This window comes from Nanorana parkeri, unplaced genomic scaffold (assembly GCF_000935625.1).
Source record: "Nanorana parkeri isolate BGI_ZX_2015 unplaced genomic scaffold, ASM93562v1 scaffold11, whole genome shotgun sequence".
Taxonomy (NCBI): Eukaryota; Metazoa; Chordata; class Amphibia; order Anura; family Dicroglossidae; genus Nanorana; species Nanorana parkeri.
Window position 1 is genome coordinate 2139261 of NW_017306279.1, and position 17178 is coordinate 2156438.

Here is a 17178-nt window from a genome sequence, read left to right on the forward strand (position 1 = left end):
TGCCATTTCCCCCCCCCCCCCCCATTACCCGCACCACCTTCATGGGACACCATTTGTAAGAGCCTAGTTCCAGTCAGCACCAGGATAAACCTCCTTTTTTAACTTACCCTTTTGAAGGGGCATATTGACTGATACTAGCAAAGCAAGGAGCCCATGGAGTTGTCGGCATCTTTTTCTGGGGGTATTAGCCAGTGCCAGTGCTGGACTGGTATTTCAGGAAAGCAGTGTAAGTGCACCCCATTTTGTTTTAAATAAAAAAATGAAATCCTGTAAGAACAAAGTATAAGTGTTAGCATGGCAAATGCTACTGCATTTGATTAATTTTATGCCTGGTTTCGCTTACAAATTAACAATAAACTCAGATGTGGGTTAAGTACCATTTGTAATTATCGCTCAACATTGCATGTAATTTTTTATTTTCTGACTTGTAATGTATCAAGCCCTATTAGCCTGTGATGTGGAATGATTATTACAAGACCGAAGGTTACCAAATTTGAATGCATCAACCCCTAAGAGTTACATTTTATGTAAAATTTAGTCATGGAAGTTATTTATATTTCCTTATGATGTTATCTGGATTTTTTTTCTATCTGATAAATTATATTTGAGATGAAATAAATGAGAATAAATGGGTTAGTGCTATGACTAAGAGAGACAAGAGAGAGGATATTTAGTTGTGTTTTCGCACTTAGCACATTACATTTGCACTTTGTCTTGCCAGAGTGAATAAGCCCAAACTTAATTGCACAATATATAACAAAAGGTTACATAAATCATTTATTAGTTTACACAAATGAAAACCAACTGAAATATTTGCATTTCAACTGTTCAGGAAACACAGGATTGTTTATCGTTCGCAAGTAAATATTTTCCAAAACAAAACATATTTATCTAATGTACATTAACGGTGATTAGTTTTCTTTTAAAATGTAGTGTTTTCTGGGAATTCTATAATATTCCATAAGTCCACAGTTGCCTATTTATTCAGCTCTGGCATATTTTTCTGTTGTTATCACTTCTGTGCACACTTTGCACATTGCTTGCCTCTGTTAAGGTGACTACACACATAGGAGAACTATAATTTGTTCTATCTAGTCTTATGTTTGTAGACACTTTTTGACCCTGACTGAGATTCCCTGTCCGAGCCTTCCTGGGGAAATGTCAATTGGCTGGCTAGCTGGATTTTCTAAGACAATCATTATGGTTTTTTTCCATAGCCCAATATTGTGGATGTCTGCAGAGTGCTACCACTTTCCTTCTTTAACATAAGGAGCATCATGCACATTCACATAGGCCTCATTTGTTTGGAAGCCAGATTGTGTATACATGGCTGTCCATCTGAAGTATGTAGGCAGCATAAAGCGACTATGTCAGGTTACAAAAAATCCTGATGCTTATACTCAGTTCCTAAGCTGTCCATGTCTTCTTTCCGTTTCAGCACCGCAGCCTCTGTTAGACACATTGACATTCAAATGCAATTGGTGGAGGTGCCCTCCGCACACCTTTCAGCAGTCCCGGCCAACAATCAAATAAATGGTGCTCGAAGTAACTTCACGGATGGCACCGTGCAAAACACAAGATTGAAGAAAATAGGTCACCAGCACTCCATAAGTTAAAATGAATGAGTCCTTTTAATGGACAATGATGTCACAGAAATCCAACATGAGCCGACGTTTCGGGGCCACACAGGGTCCCTTCTTCAAGGCAAGAGATGTGACCGCACATCTCTTGCCTTGAAGAAGGGACCCTGTGTGGCCCCGAAACGTCGGCTCATGTTGGATTTCTGTGACATCATTGTCCATTAAAAGGACTCATTCATTTTAACTTATGGAGTGCTGGTGACCTATTTTCTTCACATTGACATTCAACACTTTCAGGTGTATTGGATTCCCGTGTCTCAGGACTCAGTAGGACATAGGGGAAGATGGATGGAGCCACTGCACGCAATGGGTGACTCAGGCATTTGACCCTCCTGGAAGTGTCAAATGCCAAAGAGTCTTACAGAGGCTGCAACGTTAGAATGGAGGAAAGGCAGCAGAGACAGGCCACCAAAGAGATGAAAATATGAGCTCTTGCAGGGGACTTTAAGTAGGATTCTTTTGTAACCTGATAGGGTCATTTTAGGCCTCAAGGGGTTGTTAAGATTATCGTTTATATATAGTATATAGCAGTTATCTTTCACTAAAAATATTTTCCTATGTATCCATGCCAGTTATTTTTATTTATTTTTTGTCATCATACTGAAATACCTTGGTGACTAAATGTAGACTGAATTCCATTGAATTCACATTCTTCAAAGAAGTACTTTACGGCTAATTAAATTAATTAGATCATGCTGAAATGAATGCCAATTAGTGTCAGTGAGAATTCTCTTCAGCATCATAGTAGGAATGCAATTGTTGTCACAGTAAATAGCATACTGTAATAATGCTATAATGAATATACCACAGTAAGAATGCAAAAAATGAAACAATATAAGGATTTTGGTGCCACAGTGAATATAACGTAGTGAGCATGTGTTTTATGCAACAGCAAGTTTGAAAAATGCCGCAATGAATGTGCAACCACAGGAAAGCCTATTGAGGCCACAGTGCAAACATTTTAGAAGTGTAATTAGTATATTCTCGTATGTGGATATTAAAGTTTCTTATGAAGGTAATTCATATTCTGATTGTACTGATTTTGTGATACCCAATATCTCTTAATAAGGTTTCCTTTGTGTCAATTTTTTTTAACAACAGTTTCTTAGAGAATAGTAACCACAAAGCTAATGCAACACTCAATATTTGCAATATATGCAATATTTAACTTTAAATTATTATTTAATTTATAACTGTGTAGGCTTAAATATGGAATATTTATATTTGCCCCTCTCTTTTAGATGTACTTGATTTGTGTAAGGATGACCTTTGGAGATTAAAATCATAGCTGATTGTTTTCTGGACTGGCAGTTGCTGCTCCATCGGTTATGTGAGCACACACTGCCTCCCAGCTCCTAGGTAATCATAACACTATCGCACCTATAGTTGTTTGCATCCATTTTAACTAGGGATGCACCAATACTGTTTTGTTTTTTTTTGGTATCAAGTAGGAGTAGCAATATTTTTTCTCCCTGGTACTCGCCGATACTGAATACCGATAGTGGAAGTCCCATGTAGTGACTCGCTTTCCAGATTCTCGATTAGTCAGGAAGCCTTCTCCATGCTCCATGCATGGAGCCGGCTTTATGGCCAATCAGGAAGCCGGGGGGGGGGGGGTTAATGACTCACCGCCTGGCTTACTGATTGGCCAGCTTTCCGACCAATCAGGAAGTCGGGCGGCGAGTCATTACACAGCGCCCGGCTTCCTGATTGGCCAGAAAGGCCGGATCCATGTTACCTCATCACCAGGTTATGAGGAAGCATGGAGCTGGCTCTCTGGCCAATCAGGAAGCCAGGGGGTGGGTAAAGACTCGTCGCCTGGCTTCCTGATTGGCCAGCTTCCTGACCAATCAGGAAGCTAGGCGGCGAGTCATTGCATGCCGCTCAGCTTCCTGTTTGCCCGGGAAGCCGGCTCCATGCTTCCTCGTCGGAGCATGGAGACGGCTTCCCAGCCAATTAGGAAGCTGGGCAGCGTGTATCTTGTTACTGGAAGTTCCAGATTCTTCATCCCATACACTTTATGCCACTTTAGCAATATGGTGCATAGCAATTGTATGGGATAGGGGATCTGCAATGTAAATAGGTGGACTAGGAGTGAAGTATTAGACAACTTTGTTTGTACATAATCACCCCAATTTAGGAAGGGCTCTGAAAGTATTTACTGGGACAGGGTTGGATCACCAGCATTGGTCAACAGTATTGAGGCTTCCTTTTAGCTGGTGGTGTGGCAAGTTAATATAAGGCTGCTAACCTACTTCTATGGGGCTTGTCTCCCAGCTGAGAGACGGCAGAAGACGACCCCCATAGAAGTCGGTGGGGATGTACTGCGTAGGTGCAACCAGGAGATGAAGACGTCTGCCATGGGACGTAAACAAAAAACGGAGGTCGGGCCCTTTGGAACTTGCTAAGTATTCATCTGTGCACAGAAAGTGAGGGAGCAGTGATGTCACCCTAAAGGGGCCTAAAGGATAAGTGCACTTTGTCTTAAACTGCACTTATCCTTTAACAAGGGGTGTCTTCAAAAGTCACAGAATGCCATAGACAACAGTTTCCAGAGCCAACCAAATTTAGCTAGATTGGTTGACAATCATCTAATTCTTGTTGGCATCTTTGTTCACATTAAAATGCCGTCTGCTTTGTTACTTTTCAATTAATGTAGTTTGCATATTTCAATCCTTTTGATTACGTCTCTCCATGTTACCGCTGCAAAGGAGCTGTATGTGTCTTTTCTGCGCAGTTTATCCAGATTTTCGAAGAAAAGAATGATGCGCTTTGATTCACCGCTTTGCAAAACACAAATTGCAAGGTTTTTTTTTTAAATAAATGAATAAGATTAAAATCATGTAAATGGGCAGTAGACCTAGTAATAATTATTTCTTTATCTTTTTTACCAAATGCATTCAGACTTGTTCATGTGTTACATTATGCAATTATCAAAATCATTACATTAGGAGATGCATTGATTATTTCCGTAGTCTGCTCTAGTTAGATTTGCATCCTTTGTGTAAAGCACACAGCCCACTCACTCACTTCCACTGTTTTAATTGTCTTTCAGCTTCCTGTTTAATTTTGATTACATATATTTTGTGCATTCCTCCTGTGATTATCTCATTCAGAAAAAAAATGGATGTAAGTGGGTGTTTGTAAAGCATGTTAAAAGTTATGTAATTGTCATTAGTCACAGATTGGGGCATTTTTCTACTGTTTGCGCAGTTATTTAGAAGACAGTGATCATAGTATAAACTATCACATAAACAGATCACAAGACCCACCACCAACACACACCCTGGAGGAAAAGTCATCCACCCCACTGGTGGATTCCTGGACTCCTATATTGGAGGACCTTTTAAAACATACACACTGACCTGCCACTTATATATTCTTTAGGAAATCCGTTACCTGTGCACAGTGGAGGACCCAAAAATCTACACACTGGAGGATCTATTACCTTCATTAACAGGAGGATTTTCCACCTATATAAATTGGAGGACCTGACACACACACATACACTCACTCTGGAGGAGCCATGACTTAAATGACCTACACATACTAAAGGGATCTGCCACCTAACATAACAAGACTAATTGCCTCGCTGTGGAATCATCTACCTTCATATCACATCTATGGTGTTTCTTCTGTTCCTAAGTGCTATACTAGATTAGTGCAATGCTGTTCTAACTCTTCATTGTATTTCTATAACTGTAGATTAATTACAATCTAGTGACTGTGTGTAATAATTTAGGCTAAATGGCTTTTGGGCCTCTGGATGATCGCTGACAGACTGGTATGCGTGCCTACCCCGTTACAAAATATGTAAACTGGACATGTATTGTTTGGTCAAGTGTGCTATCTCAATTGCAGCTGATATTAAGCCTTGGGAGAAGCAGGAATGGAATGGTAGCTGACCATGGTACAGGAGAGACAGAGCTGAAGCTGATCCTGGGGAGGGGGATGAGGAATAATTACAGATAATTGAGTGTGGAACATCAGGAGGTGAGGTAGAACTGGTGCTGATGATGCACCGAGGAGGAAAGAATGGAGGCAAGCAGAAACTGACTGTGAAACAGAGGGGTGACAGGGGAGGCATAGGGGATCTGACTGTAATTTAAGGGGTGTTAAAGAAGAGTCAGAGCAGCAGCTTATGGAGCATAGAGAATAAAGGGGGTTGATTGGAAGCTGATTATGGACCAATGGAGTGGAGGGTGAAAGGAGCACCAGCTTATGTGTATCATAAGAGGAGGATGCAGAACAGCTGCCTGTCATGGGGATGAGGTGAGGAGAAATTATGTTGCAAGGAGAAGCTGAAGGCAGGCTGATCATGGCTAGGGGAGAAAGAGCAGAAACTGATAGTGGGCAGAACATAGGGAAGGCAGAATGGAAGCTGATTGTACCGTGTTTCCCCGAAAATAAGACACTGTCTTATATTTTTTTTGCCCCCAAAAAACACACTAGGTCTTATTTTCAGGGGATGTCTTTTTTTTTTTTTAATGCGCAACAAAATGTACAACAATCCAAAGTTATCTGGTATCATTCTGCCTGTCACAGTAACTGGCGCTATAGAGGAATATCGGCTAATGCTACTCTGCTCCCTCCGCTGCCGCAGCCTTGCTTTCTACAGCGCCGGCTTCCTTTGCCACCAGGGACAGAGGTACCAGAGGTGCAGCAGTGGGGACATCAGACAGTGGACAGCGTGGTAAAGTACGGTACCATTTACCGGTACACATTACAGTACGGTACGGTACTATTACATTAAGCAGTGTCTTCAGGGGGACAGCAGTTGGTGAAGTCTGGAGGGAGTCACCTGTCATCCCCTTAATACAGTTTGTCCCTGCAGGCTGATACCATCTCTCCTGCAAGTTCCCCCTCACATGCTACCACCAAACTAGGTCTTATTTTCGGGGTAGGTCTTATTTTCAGGGAAACAGGGTAGCTGAGGTGTGGAGAAAGGAATTGATTGTGTACAGTTGGGAGGGAAGGCAATGGTGGAACTGACTGTGGACTGTTGGGGAAAATGGGACAGGAGATTTATCATTTATACTAACTTGTGGCTTTGAGATTAGACAGTGAGGCAAGGCATAGCAGCACAACAGTTGTCTAATGCTGCATCGTGTTTTGGTAGATTCCATACTGTGCAATAAAGCAGTGTATGGTTTCTGCATGAACTGTCACATCTGAAGTAGTGGGGCAGCTGTTTGCACCAGCCATTACATGTTTGTGCCATGAGGCAGGGCTTAGCATTAAGGAGGCTCCTGCACATTGGTAATTAGAAGTCTTTGTCTGCTGTAGCAGTAAGAGGACACTAGCAACAGCAGTTGGAGACAATGCACCACAGAAAGGAGAACATTGTGGAGAATAGAGAGTGCAGAATATTAGGGACACCTCAATGAAAATGTAGTGACAATTCAGAAGCTAGTGTGCTTGGGGTTACGGTACAGTACAAAGACGATCAGAGAGTTTTTAGTGCTTAGTGCAACAGACGGTTGGCTGTAGTATGGACAGGGAAACACTGTAGACAGTGTGGGAGAACTGCAGCAGAAGTTAGTATGAACAATCGAAAAAGAGCTGCAACAGAGGAGTATGGGGGTCGTATGTTATATAGACACTGGTGAGGCAATATTGGGTGCTGAGGGCAATGGTGAGAAAGTTTGTTAGCAATCTATAACAGTTGCAGTACAAAGCTATGGAAAGGGTTATTTCTTAAAGATGAAGTATGTAAGTTATTGCTACATAATGAACACTGTTATATTGGGGTCTATTTACAAATGTTTAGACCCAAGATTTACACAACTTACACTTAAGATTCAACCATGTTCACAAGATTGTATAAGAAATGTATGAATCTTGGGTGAAAACATTGCTTAAGAGACCTTCATAACGTATCAGTACATTACTGGTATGGTTTTGTCTATTAGTGCGAAGGATTATGGGAGAGCTAAAGAGTTAAATGGCACATTAAGTATGTGACTGTTAATTATTGCATGGGTGTCATATGTTCATGGAATAGATAAAGACTAAAACCATAAAGAAAGAAGTGCATTTTAAGTATATTTTTTACATACTTTGTCAGTTTATGAAATAAAATTGCTTAAAGTATGCTTTTACAGAGATCTACTGTATGTAGGCTGCTATTATTAACCTACTTGTGAAAATGCTTGCTGCTGGGATGATTTTTAAGAACTTTCTAAATGATGGACCCTTATAGTGAACCTGTGCCCAGACTATGCACACTAAAGTATTTACATATTTAGAACCTATAGTAAAAGCACTATAAAACAAGCCCTCACACACCTCTGTAGGTATAGGCAATATGGATAAAAAAAAAATTAAGTTGACAACAGAGGCATAGAAATTTTATTTTTTCCTATTGCTTGCACCAGAAACTTGGCCTGTTAACCTTCTAATGTAAGCACACAGAAGGTGTTTCTAAGCAGTTAGAAATGGACGGAAAGAGCCTTAGTTGTGATCTTTGAGAGTTAATTACTTTGCAGTACAAGCAGAGGCAGAGGTCAGGAATGGCTTGTTTCTAAGCCCAACTCCAGCTGTTAATAACTTTACCCATGCAGTGGGGTCAACCTGCACATCATGGGTAAAATGTCATTTGTCTAGGGGTGTAAGTATTAGGTACACATAATTATCTAAATCTACCCTCCTCTGACTGCTGGCAGTCTCTTCCCCTTTCTTTCTCTCTGAAATGTGGCCGGACCCTCATCGTCCACTTGTACAAAGCAAGATTTCTGGTCCTGCATTGTACTTGATGACATCAGAGAGCTGCAACTGGCCAGGCAGCAAAGTGAAGCAGCTTCAGGGGACTGGTTGCAGGGAGATGAGGAATACTGCATGAGCAAGGAGTAAGAATAAGTATTTGTACATTTTCCTTTCTTCCCTAGCCAAACGACCATTCAACCCATGCAAGGGGGTGGGGGGCGACGACTCAGGGGACCCACTGCATGGGTGGATTTAACAGCCCAGCATTGGGCCTTAGGTTTCTTCCACTGCTTTTTAGGAATATGTAAATGGTTTAGTGTTGTGGACTAGCATGTGCCATTTAACAAGTGTGCATCAAGAGTTGTTAAGGTAAAATCAGTCATCTCGATCTGCATACTTGCTTGAGGTCAGTGAATCATAATTTATTGAAGCTACAGAATCATTTACACTGCCTAAAAAATACAATTTTCCAAAGGAGAGGTCACCAACAGCAACCTTCAGCAAGTATTTCTCAGCTAGATGTTTCTCATTATTAAGTAAAAACCCCTCTACTCTTGTTGGGGTTAAACATATATTATTTGTTGTGCAGTTTTTGTTTCTCAGAATATTAAAAATTAAAAGTTAATATTTTGATGGGTAATAGTAAATCTGAAGAGATGATTAAATTCAATAGATACAATTTAAGAGTCCTTCAGAAGATTTAGCACTTAGCATGAATGCTGACTCATAAAAATTGTTAAAGCTGTCACATTAATTGGCACCAATTACTAAGATTTAGCGGTTTAAACATGTCATTGAAATTGATCTACTTTGATGCTCAGAAGAACTTTTCTCAAATGTCAAAATGTGCAACAGTGTCACTTCAAAGGTACCACATATGTTCAGAACCTCTTCTGAGTAATATGCTTGCTGCCCACGTACACTTACCTGTTGTCTTTCATGTCCACCAGAAAGCTCTTATTGCACATGATGACATAATTTTGTAAGAATACAGCAAGTCTCACATTTGATCAGCATTATAACCTCAAAGCTTTAGAATGACTACCCCTCCCAGACAGTAATGTACCTAAATGTCTGAACAATGGCGGGCGTCATAAGCCTCATTAATGATGATTTGAAATTAGAATTGACCATTGAAGATTGAGAGAAATTATAGGTTGCCCTACTTTGCACAGATAATGCCTATTTTAGATCCATACTACTATAGGACAATTTCCAATTTGCCTGTCTTTTCACTGTGATGTACAGTATGTATTTGTATAATGGGAATAATAAATTCCAATAAACTAATTTCATTTTTCAGGGTAACCCAACTGTTTTTTCATTTTTGTGTGCAGAATCTTTGCTGCAAGTGGAGAGAATGGAGGATGTAAGTGAAGCATTGGTTGGCCTCTCTTTAACTTCACAAAGTGGGCAAAGAGTCATCTCAGGCAACAGGTAAGGTGTTGCTGAACCATATTTGTCAGCTTTCCTTAAGTGAAATTTGCACATTATGGCAGACTTTCCGTGCTCCCCCTCGTTATTCTGTCCACTTTTGCTGTCATCTTTTCCTGGTCTTTTTCCTCATCTGGCATCTTCTCTCTTTGCCCATTGGGTAGCCATTGATGAAGTAACCCCTGTGTATGCATGCTAAATTTACATCATCCTGGCACCCATCTCCATTCTGTGCATTCAGATGCTAGGATTGGCCAGGTCCCGTTATTTCACCAACGTAAACATATATAAAGTGCTAATATATAAACAGTGTTTTAATGTTCCGTTATCTCCTCAAAACCAACCCTCCGAAGCTCTGATCAATCATACCAGTGTCCATCTTCTCCAGTGTAAAAGTGTCAAAGACCGTCTCTTTAAAATCCTGTTTTTCATTAACTCTCCACCTCTGTTTATCAATGTGCTACAGCTTTCTGAAAAGAATGTTCATCACCTTTTTTCATGGACCTCTCACAAAGATTAGGTCACAGTGTATTATATGGGACTTGTCTCTTCCTCCGAATCCTCGTCCGGCGCAATATACCATTTATCTACCTTATAGTTCAGCTCAAAAGAAACCAAAAGAGGACCATAGTGTAACCCGTATAACATAAAAATATTTTATCAAAAACTTCTAAAACTCACATATAAAAGCACACTGCAATCCGCGTATAGATCATCATCCAAAAATGCTACTTGGTAATGTTAACCACCACATGCTGATGAAGGAGTAATAGCAGAATAGGTTATAAACTGAATTATTGCTGTTGTGCTAGAGCAGGGGTGGCAAACACAAGGTCCGCAGGCTGAATCCGGCCCGCCGGACCTTGTAATGTGGCCCGCACAGCAGCCACCTCATTTTGCCATGTCTCATGGCCCTATGTCAGGGGTCGGCAACCCGCGGCTCTTTCGTCACTATAAACATTCAAATGTGTACATATTCTTAACACATTGGACTTGAACAAAACAGGCCCCTCTATGACCTCCATATTTGCAGGCGTTTTGGCTGCAGGCATTGTGGAGCAGCTCATTCTGCTTTACCATACCAGCAGTGATATATCAGCCTTCCAGTCTTTCAATATCGATTGTAAACACTAAGCAAGTGGTGGTGGCAAATGCTATGGGAATGCTTGGGCACTTTTTCATGGTCTCTGAAAGGCTTTTGAGAGTGTAGAGTAAAATGAATGCAGGTAAATCCTGGAGGAATCCCCTCTAATGCATCCAAAACTACACTAGAATGACTTAAAAACAACAGTGGCCAAGTTAGAGTCTATATCTCAATGCAATAGAGAAATTGTGTATGAACATAAAAAAAGGCTGTTCACGTGTGATCCCTATGCAACATAACAGAGCTGGTGCAATTTTGAAAAGGAGAAAACATGCAGTGTCCAGATGTGCAAAGTGTACAGACATATCCACACAGATTCAGTGCTGTAATTGCTGCCAAAAATGAAGCTACTAAATATGAGCCTATCGAGGGTGTATTATCAGTCAATTATTTTGTGTTTTTATTGTAATTCACTTTTCCACTTAGACCATGTTTTCCTATTTTTTTGACCACTTTAGAGTTTTAGGTGTTCCGGTCTAACCTATGGTGTTCCCACTGTTGCATTTTTCCTTATATAAAATAAACTAAAAATGCTAGTAGGAGAGTAGGGTCTTAATGTGATCAACAGGTTGGAAGACCTGGGATCTCTTTCCACTGGAGTCTTTGAGAGACAAAAGAAACCATGAGCTGGTTTAACTCTCTATTATCTACCAAAAGTACCAGTTTTCGGCAGCCCAAAACTGAAGTGAAAGCACTAAATTAGTATTGAACATAGCTGTAAATTAGTATTGAACATAACTACTTCCTTCATTGCCCAGAATCTGTCTTATTGTAATGTTGATGGATTATTTCTGTTCTAACTGGGTCTTCTGGACTTTATTGGTCATGATCCAACAACAATTAGAAACAGGAATATATTTAGTCATCCATGAGTCAGATATTTTATTTAATAAATAGGTACCTTGTGACAGAGGTTTTGTTTTTATTGACATCTCACTTAGTAAAATTCTATGTATACTTTGATAGGACATTAAGTGAGGAACAGAGTGAAAAGAACCAATAGGAAACTGTTTCAATATACTCAGAGATTAACTGTGAACATAACTCCTCATATATAATGTTTATTGTCATTTTATATTTATTTTTTTGTCATTAGTTGTGCTGGTGTGTTATGTCACTCTGTCCTGCTCCCAGAGACCATTTATAATCATTGATTTTGAGATTTATTTATCAAATGTAAATTGCTGATGTAATAGTCTTATGCTCAAAATCATACTACACTCGAGAAAGGCCTAGTTTTTATCTGCACAATAAAGACTGATTAGTCACTAAGGGCCTGATGTGTAAAGCGCTTGCCCAGCGTATAGCTGGGCTAACAATGTTTCCATGGCGTTATCCCACTCCACTAGATAGAGCTGAGGAGCATAGGAAATTAAAAAGGCTCCTCAGTTCCATTTAGCTGCAGTATTCCCCTGCAAATGGAGTTTGCCCAGCAATGCACTGGGTGAATGTTTTATCAATCAGTCCCCTTAAGCAAATAAATGTTTTTTTGCAGTTTTTATACTGGTCAGTTAGTATTTTAAAATGAGGACTACTGTGATGGGATTGATTTAATAAAGGAGTAGAGCATGTAGTGATTTTTTTACATAGCTTAGTGAATTAGGTGACCGTGTTTCGCCACTTGTTAAAGTGCATGAGAATGAGACTCTAGAAAAGGATATAAGCTTACACGGACCAAAGAGAGGGTGCTTGGCAGATGGCCAGCTGAAAATCTTAGGTGGTGAGTACACATAGTGAGATCCTCCACATTGTAAATTATGGCAATATTGCCAGAGGTGCCTACAATTAATATATCTTTTTTAAACTGGAACATGAACAATAATTGAAAAATAGCAACTTTTAGCTATTAATTTATAACATACATATCCCGTGTTCACCGCAAATGTCTAGCAGTAATGTATAGCTGATGAAAGTTTGGTAAACACTGTAATAGTTGATGCATAGAATAGTTTGTACCAAGATGTCACCATCACTAATGTCATCCATATATCACTCCCTATTTTCTAAATCTTCTCACTGTTTATTCCTTAAGCCATGACAGTGAGCAGGGATAAATACCTCATAGAATACAGGGGGATCCAGTTTTTTTCTCTACACAATACCGCTTTTATTTAAAAAATAACGATTTTAACTCTGGTTGCTCGCCAAGCAGGAAAGGACATTGTTTGATAATGTGAATTATGTATTCCTCTGTATATCAGTTCTTCAATTACATTTTTTTTACAAGAGTACCTTTCTAAAAGATGCCTAGAGTTGAACCACACAGGCAGGTGTGCAATAATTTGCAGCCACGTGAGCCTCACGACTGATAATGACCTAGCTAGAGATTCACAAAGTCAGTTTTATAACAGGCCCTCAATTTAAACAGGGCTTTACATTCTGCACGTTCACATCAGTCCCTGAGCTTACAATCTATCTCCCATACACATAATAGGGCCAATTTAGACAGGAGCCGATTAACCTACAAGCATATATTTGGAGTGTGGAAGGAAACCCATGCAAGCTCAGGGAGAACATGCAAACACCATGCAGACAGTGTCCTGGCTGGGATTTAGAAGACCCCAGGGTTGCAAGGCAGAAAAAGCTAACCACTAAGCCACTATGCAGTTCCTTTAAAGCTGATCTCCAGCCACACCCTTAGTCTTCCACGGTTGTACAGGCTCCGTTTCTCTACTATAAATTCTTAGTCTGATTTTACTGCACACTTGGGGTTTCTAACGGCTTGCATCAGAAGCTGCGGCATATTAGAAAGAGGCCACTTCATTTTCTGGCTGGAGCATGTTCAGCTAAGGGTAAACTTCCCCTGCAAAGTGCAAATTCCCTTACAAAGTGAACAGCCTATTTGCCTTTAGTAAATCAACCCCATTGATTTGATGTGCAGCATATTAGAAGGTTATTCAGTGCCATACTTTAATAGCTATAATCTAACTAACTTTAATTGTTATGGTATAAGAATGCTTTTGGTTATATACGTATATGACAGCCTCTGGCATATGCATTTTGTGTGCTTGGCCTGCCCAATTTTTAATTAAACATCATAGCAAACACTTGGCAGTTGAGCATTTTATTAAATTCTTGTTTTAGTCAGATGCATACATAGCCTTCTAAGAACTGGGCATGTGTGGTGAAATTAGGCTGGTCACCTTTGTGAATTCACTAATATCGCTAGGTTGTACCCTCTGTAACATTAAAGTATATGTCCAGTCCAAACCTTTTTTTAGTTTTGGATAGTGTGGTGAAGGATTAAAACCTCTGTTCAGTTTTGACAGCAATACATATGATAGTGCTAGACAGATACTTTGCAAAGGAATGATTTAGAACCCAGAGTTTAGTACTGAGGGTCATTCACAGACTTACAATGAGCACCCTTAAAAATATATATTTCCTGTATACAGCTATATAAGTATAGGTGTGTTTAAACAGAAGCAGATCTAAAGTCAATAGAGGAACAATAAAAAAAATCCTTTATTTCTGGCCTGTAATTTGAGTTCTGCTTTTCCTAACAGGTTTTGTTTATGAATAGAATATCATTGCACAAGTCTTTTTTCTTGTAGATCTTTTTGTCGTTATTCTACCACCCAGTTAGATAGCTAAGAGCTTTAAACGTAGAATGTATGTTAAATCAGAATATTATTTACACATGAAAAAAGTACAGTAAGGTGTCTTCTTATACAAATACATCCCAATATCCCTTTATGTAAGATTCTGAGGACAAAAGAGGCGTCTGGCATATGCACTGCATCAAACATCTTCTGTATAGTCTGAGCTGTCTTGCGCCAAAACAAACTGTCTTTGCTGACAGGAAAGCTTGACAATTATTTTACCTTAATCTAACTTGGCCCAACCCAGAATTACCTTGTTTATTCATCTCAAAGTCTTTGAGTGCATATTAACTTGGCACACAAATGGAACATGTGGCATCTCTAAGGAAGGTTTTGGTATCTCATAGCAAGCTATGAAAAATGTTCACCACTGTGCTTAAAAGAATGTCACCGCAGCTCACACTGGAATATTTAAACTGTTCAAGGTCTGCATCATTAGGGGAGCAACATAATGCTGTACTGGGTTAACCGTTGGTTAAAGCCAAATAAATGGACCCAATGCATTTTCTAATGTAATTCAACTTTTCAGCTTCAAATTGCGAATGTTAAGACCCGTTACATTGCGTCATCAGGTGTGAGATGTGCGATGTTGAGATTTATAAATCTTCTGCATTTTTGTTCCGTTAAATCTGCATTTTTTTAATCTAGGTAATTTCTGTGGAGACCTTTTAAATTACCTTGAAAACAAACACACCTTTTCAAAAGTCTAATAATGGCAATCTACAAACACATACTTCTAGATAATTGCTGGCTTTTTATTCTTTGCATACCTTATTTTTCTTTTCCTCCCCATTCTTTTTTTTTATTACATGCATTGTTTTATAATCAGTACAATCAAATACCCCTTAAAACCCTTCATTGTAGCTGGATAGCGTTGGTTTTTGTTTTAAAGGTTAACATAGTAGTCACATTTCATTAAAATGCTGTGCACTGGGTGAAGGCTTTGGTTGATTGCTAGCAGATCATATTTAGCAAGTACATACCTTTATCTGAATAGGCCTAGATGCAGAGATGTTATTCCAGGCCCTTTGTGGCACCCACAACTACATCACATAATCAGATCCTAAAATTAGGAACCTCCCTAAATATAGGAATAATGTGCTGAGACCATTGCATTTCTTATCATTCAGGGCCATATTAACAGCAAGATACTAAGATGTTCCAAACAAAGCAAGGCCCCAACAAGCACCATTCTATTCAGCAATGTACATTCATTGGAGTGTGCATTGATATTTAGCTGTTGTGCCTTTCCTAAAATTGTTGCTGCTGCTAAAAGCCTTGGAAGGCAGCTTTGGGTGCCAGTTAGGCATTATATATTTTTAGGTACCAAAGGTCAGTGTTAATGTAATGACAAGGTTCCCAAGTAGTTATGCCATTTGACAACTGCTGCTGTCCTGGATTGGTTCTCCTTTCTCCCAGGAAGACTTACAGACTCTTACTTGATTGAGTATAAGCCTTACCTCCACCAAGGGCCTTCAAAATGGTGGGGAAGATGTAATGTACTGAACAAATTAGCTTAGTTCATGTGTTGCTTGTGCTTAGGGGGAGCAAGGTGCAGTGGTTCAGCCACCGTAACCATTACATTGCATTGCTCCTCTGCTGTGAGAATGGTTGGAACAGTGTAGAATGTGGACTAACAACAGTGAAACTGTATATGGAGCAAGTATCAGAAGTCAGGCTTAAACTGCTCTGCGGGTAGGAGGGGGAGGTTTTGCATTGCTCAGAGTAATCTTGTAGTTCTAGGCTTAAAATCACCATGGCAATGCAGCCTGTAATTCATACATCTGCAGCCTGCAAGTAGTATCCTCATGAAGGTATGAACAAGAGCACCACCACCCAGATTCATGTGTGTAGTGAAATTCACTTTCTGTTATTCCACTTCTCAGAGCAGCCAACCAAAGTAAACTGCACATGTCTACCATTTCACCGCATCCAGTCAAAGGGCAGTGGTTCTCCAAAAGCAGATAGCTCCATCTCTTTTGGCCCAGCATTTCCACACTGCAAGGCGGGGAAACTCCAGTTAACTCTTTCCATTAACCTTTTTACTAACACCAAAGGCTGACAATGCACTGCCTAATAAACATCACTCTCAGGCCACACATTCAGTATTCAATGTACTTCCTAGGTGCTGTTAAGCTACGCCTTTCATCACCAAAATGTTGGCAGCAGATCTGCCTCTATTCAGGAGCAGCGTAACCTGTGATATTCATACCATACCTCCTTTAGAATGTATGGCATGATTCACGTTGTCATTGTTGAGAGACTGTTTGTTTGTTCATAACCCATTCCCTACCTATTCACCATGACTCGTGAAGTAATATTTAAAAAAAACGTAAGCAATATAAGTAATTATAATAAAAACAACATAATTATTATCGTTATTAAAGTTTGTTCCTTCAAGCCTATTTGGTTGTACCTGGCAGCCAAAACAGCAGTTTAAAGTTCCATGTGAATAAGCAGCAACATGAAGGAAGCATTTCAGGCCGCAGAAGAAAGAGGGAATGCCATCTAAGGAGCAATACCCCTTCAGTTTGTAACCTGCTTAATCAGCTTCTATTCTTCAGTTCCTTTTGCTGAGGCAATAAGCCTTTGGATGAAGGCGCAATGGCATTATTGCAGGTTTATTGACTTGCAGGAAGCTGATGAAGAACAC

The 17178-nt window shown here is 39.8% G+C and overlaps 1 protein-coding gene across 1 annotated transcript in view; it reads left to right on the top strand.

Annotated features, from left to right (window-relative positions):
* WDPCP (WD repeat containing planar cell polarity effector) overlaps positions 1-17178 on the top strand; it is a 249435-nt gene that overhangs the window by 206482 nt on the left and 25775 nt on the right. Inside the window, exon 15 of the mRNA XM_018555708.1 lies at positions 9683-9782. Coding sequence (XP_018411210.1) covers positions 9683-9782 — 100 coding nt within the window. The remainder of the gene's footprint in view (positions 1-9682; positions 9783-17178) is intronic.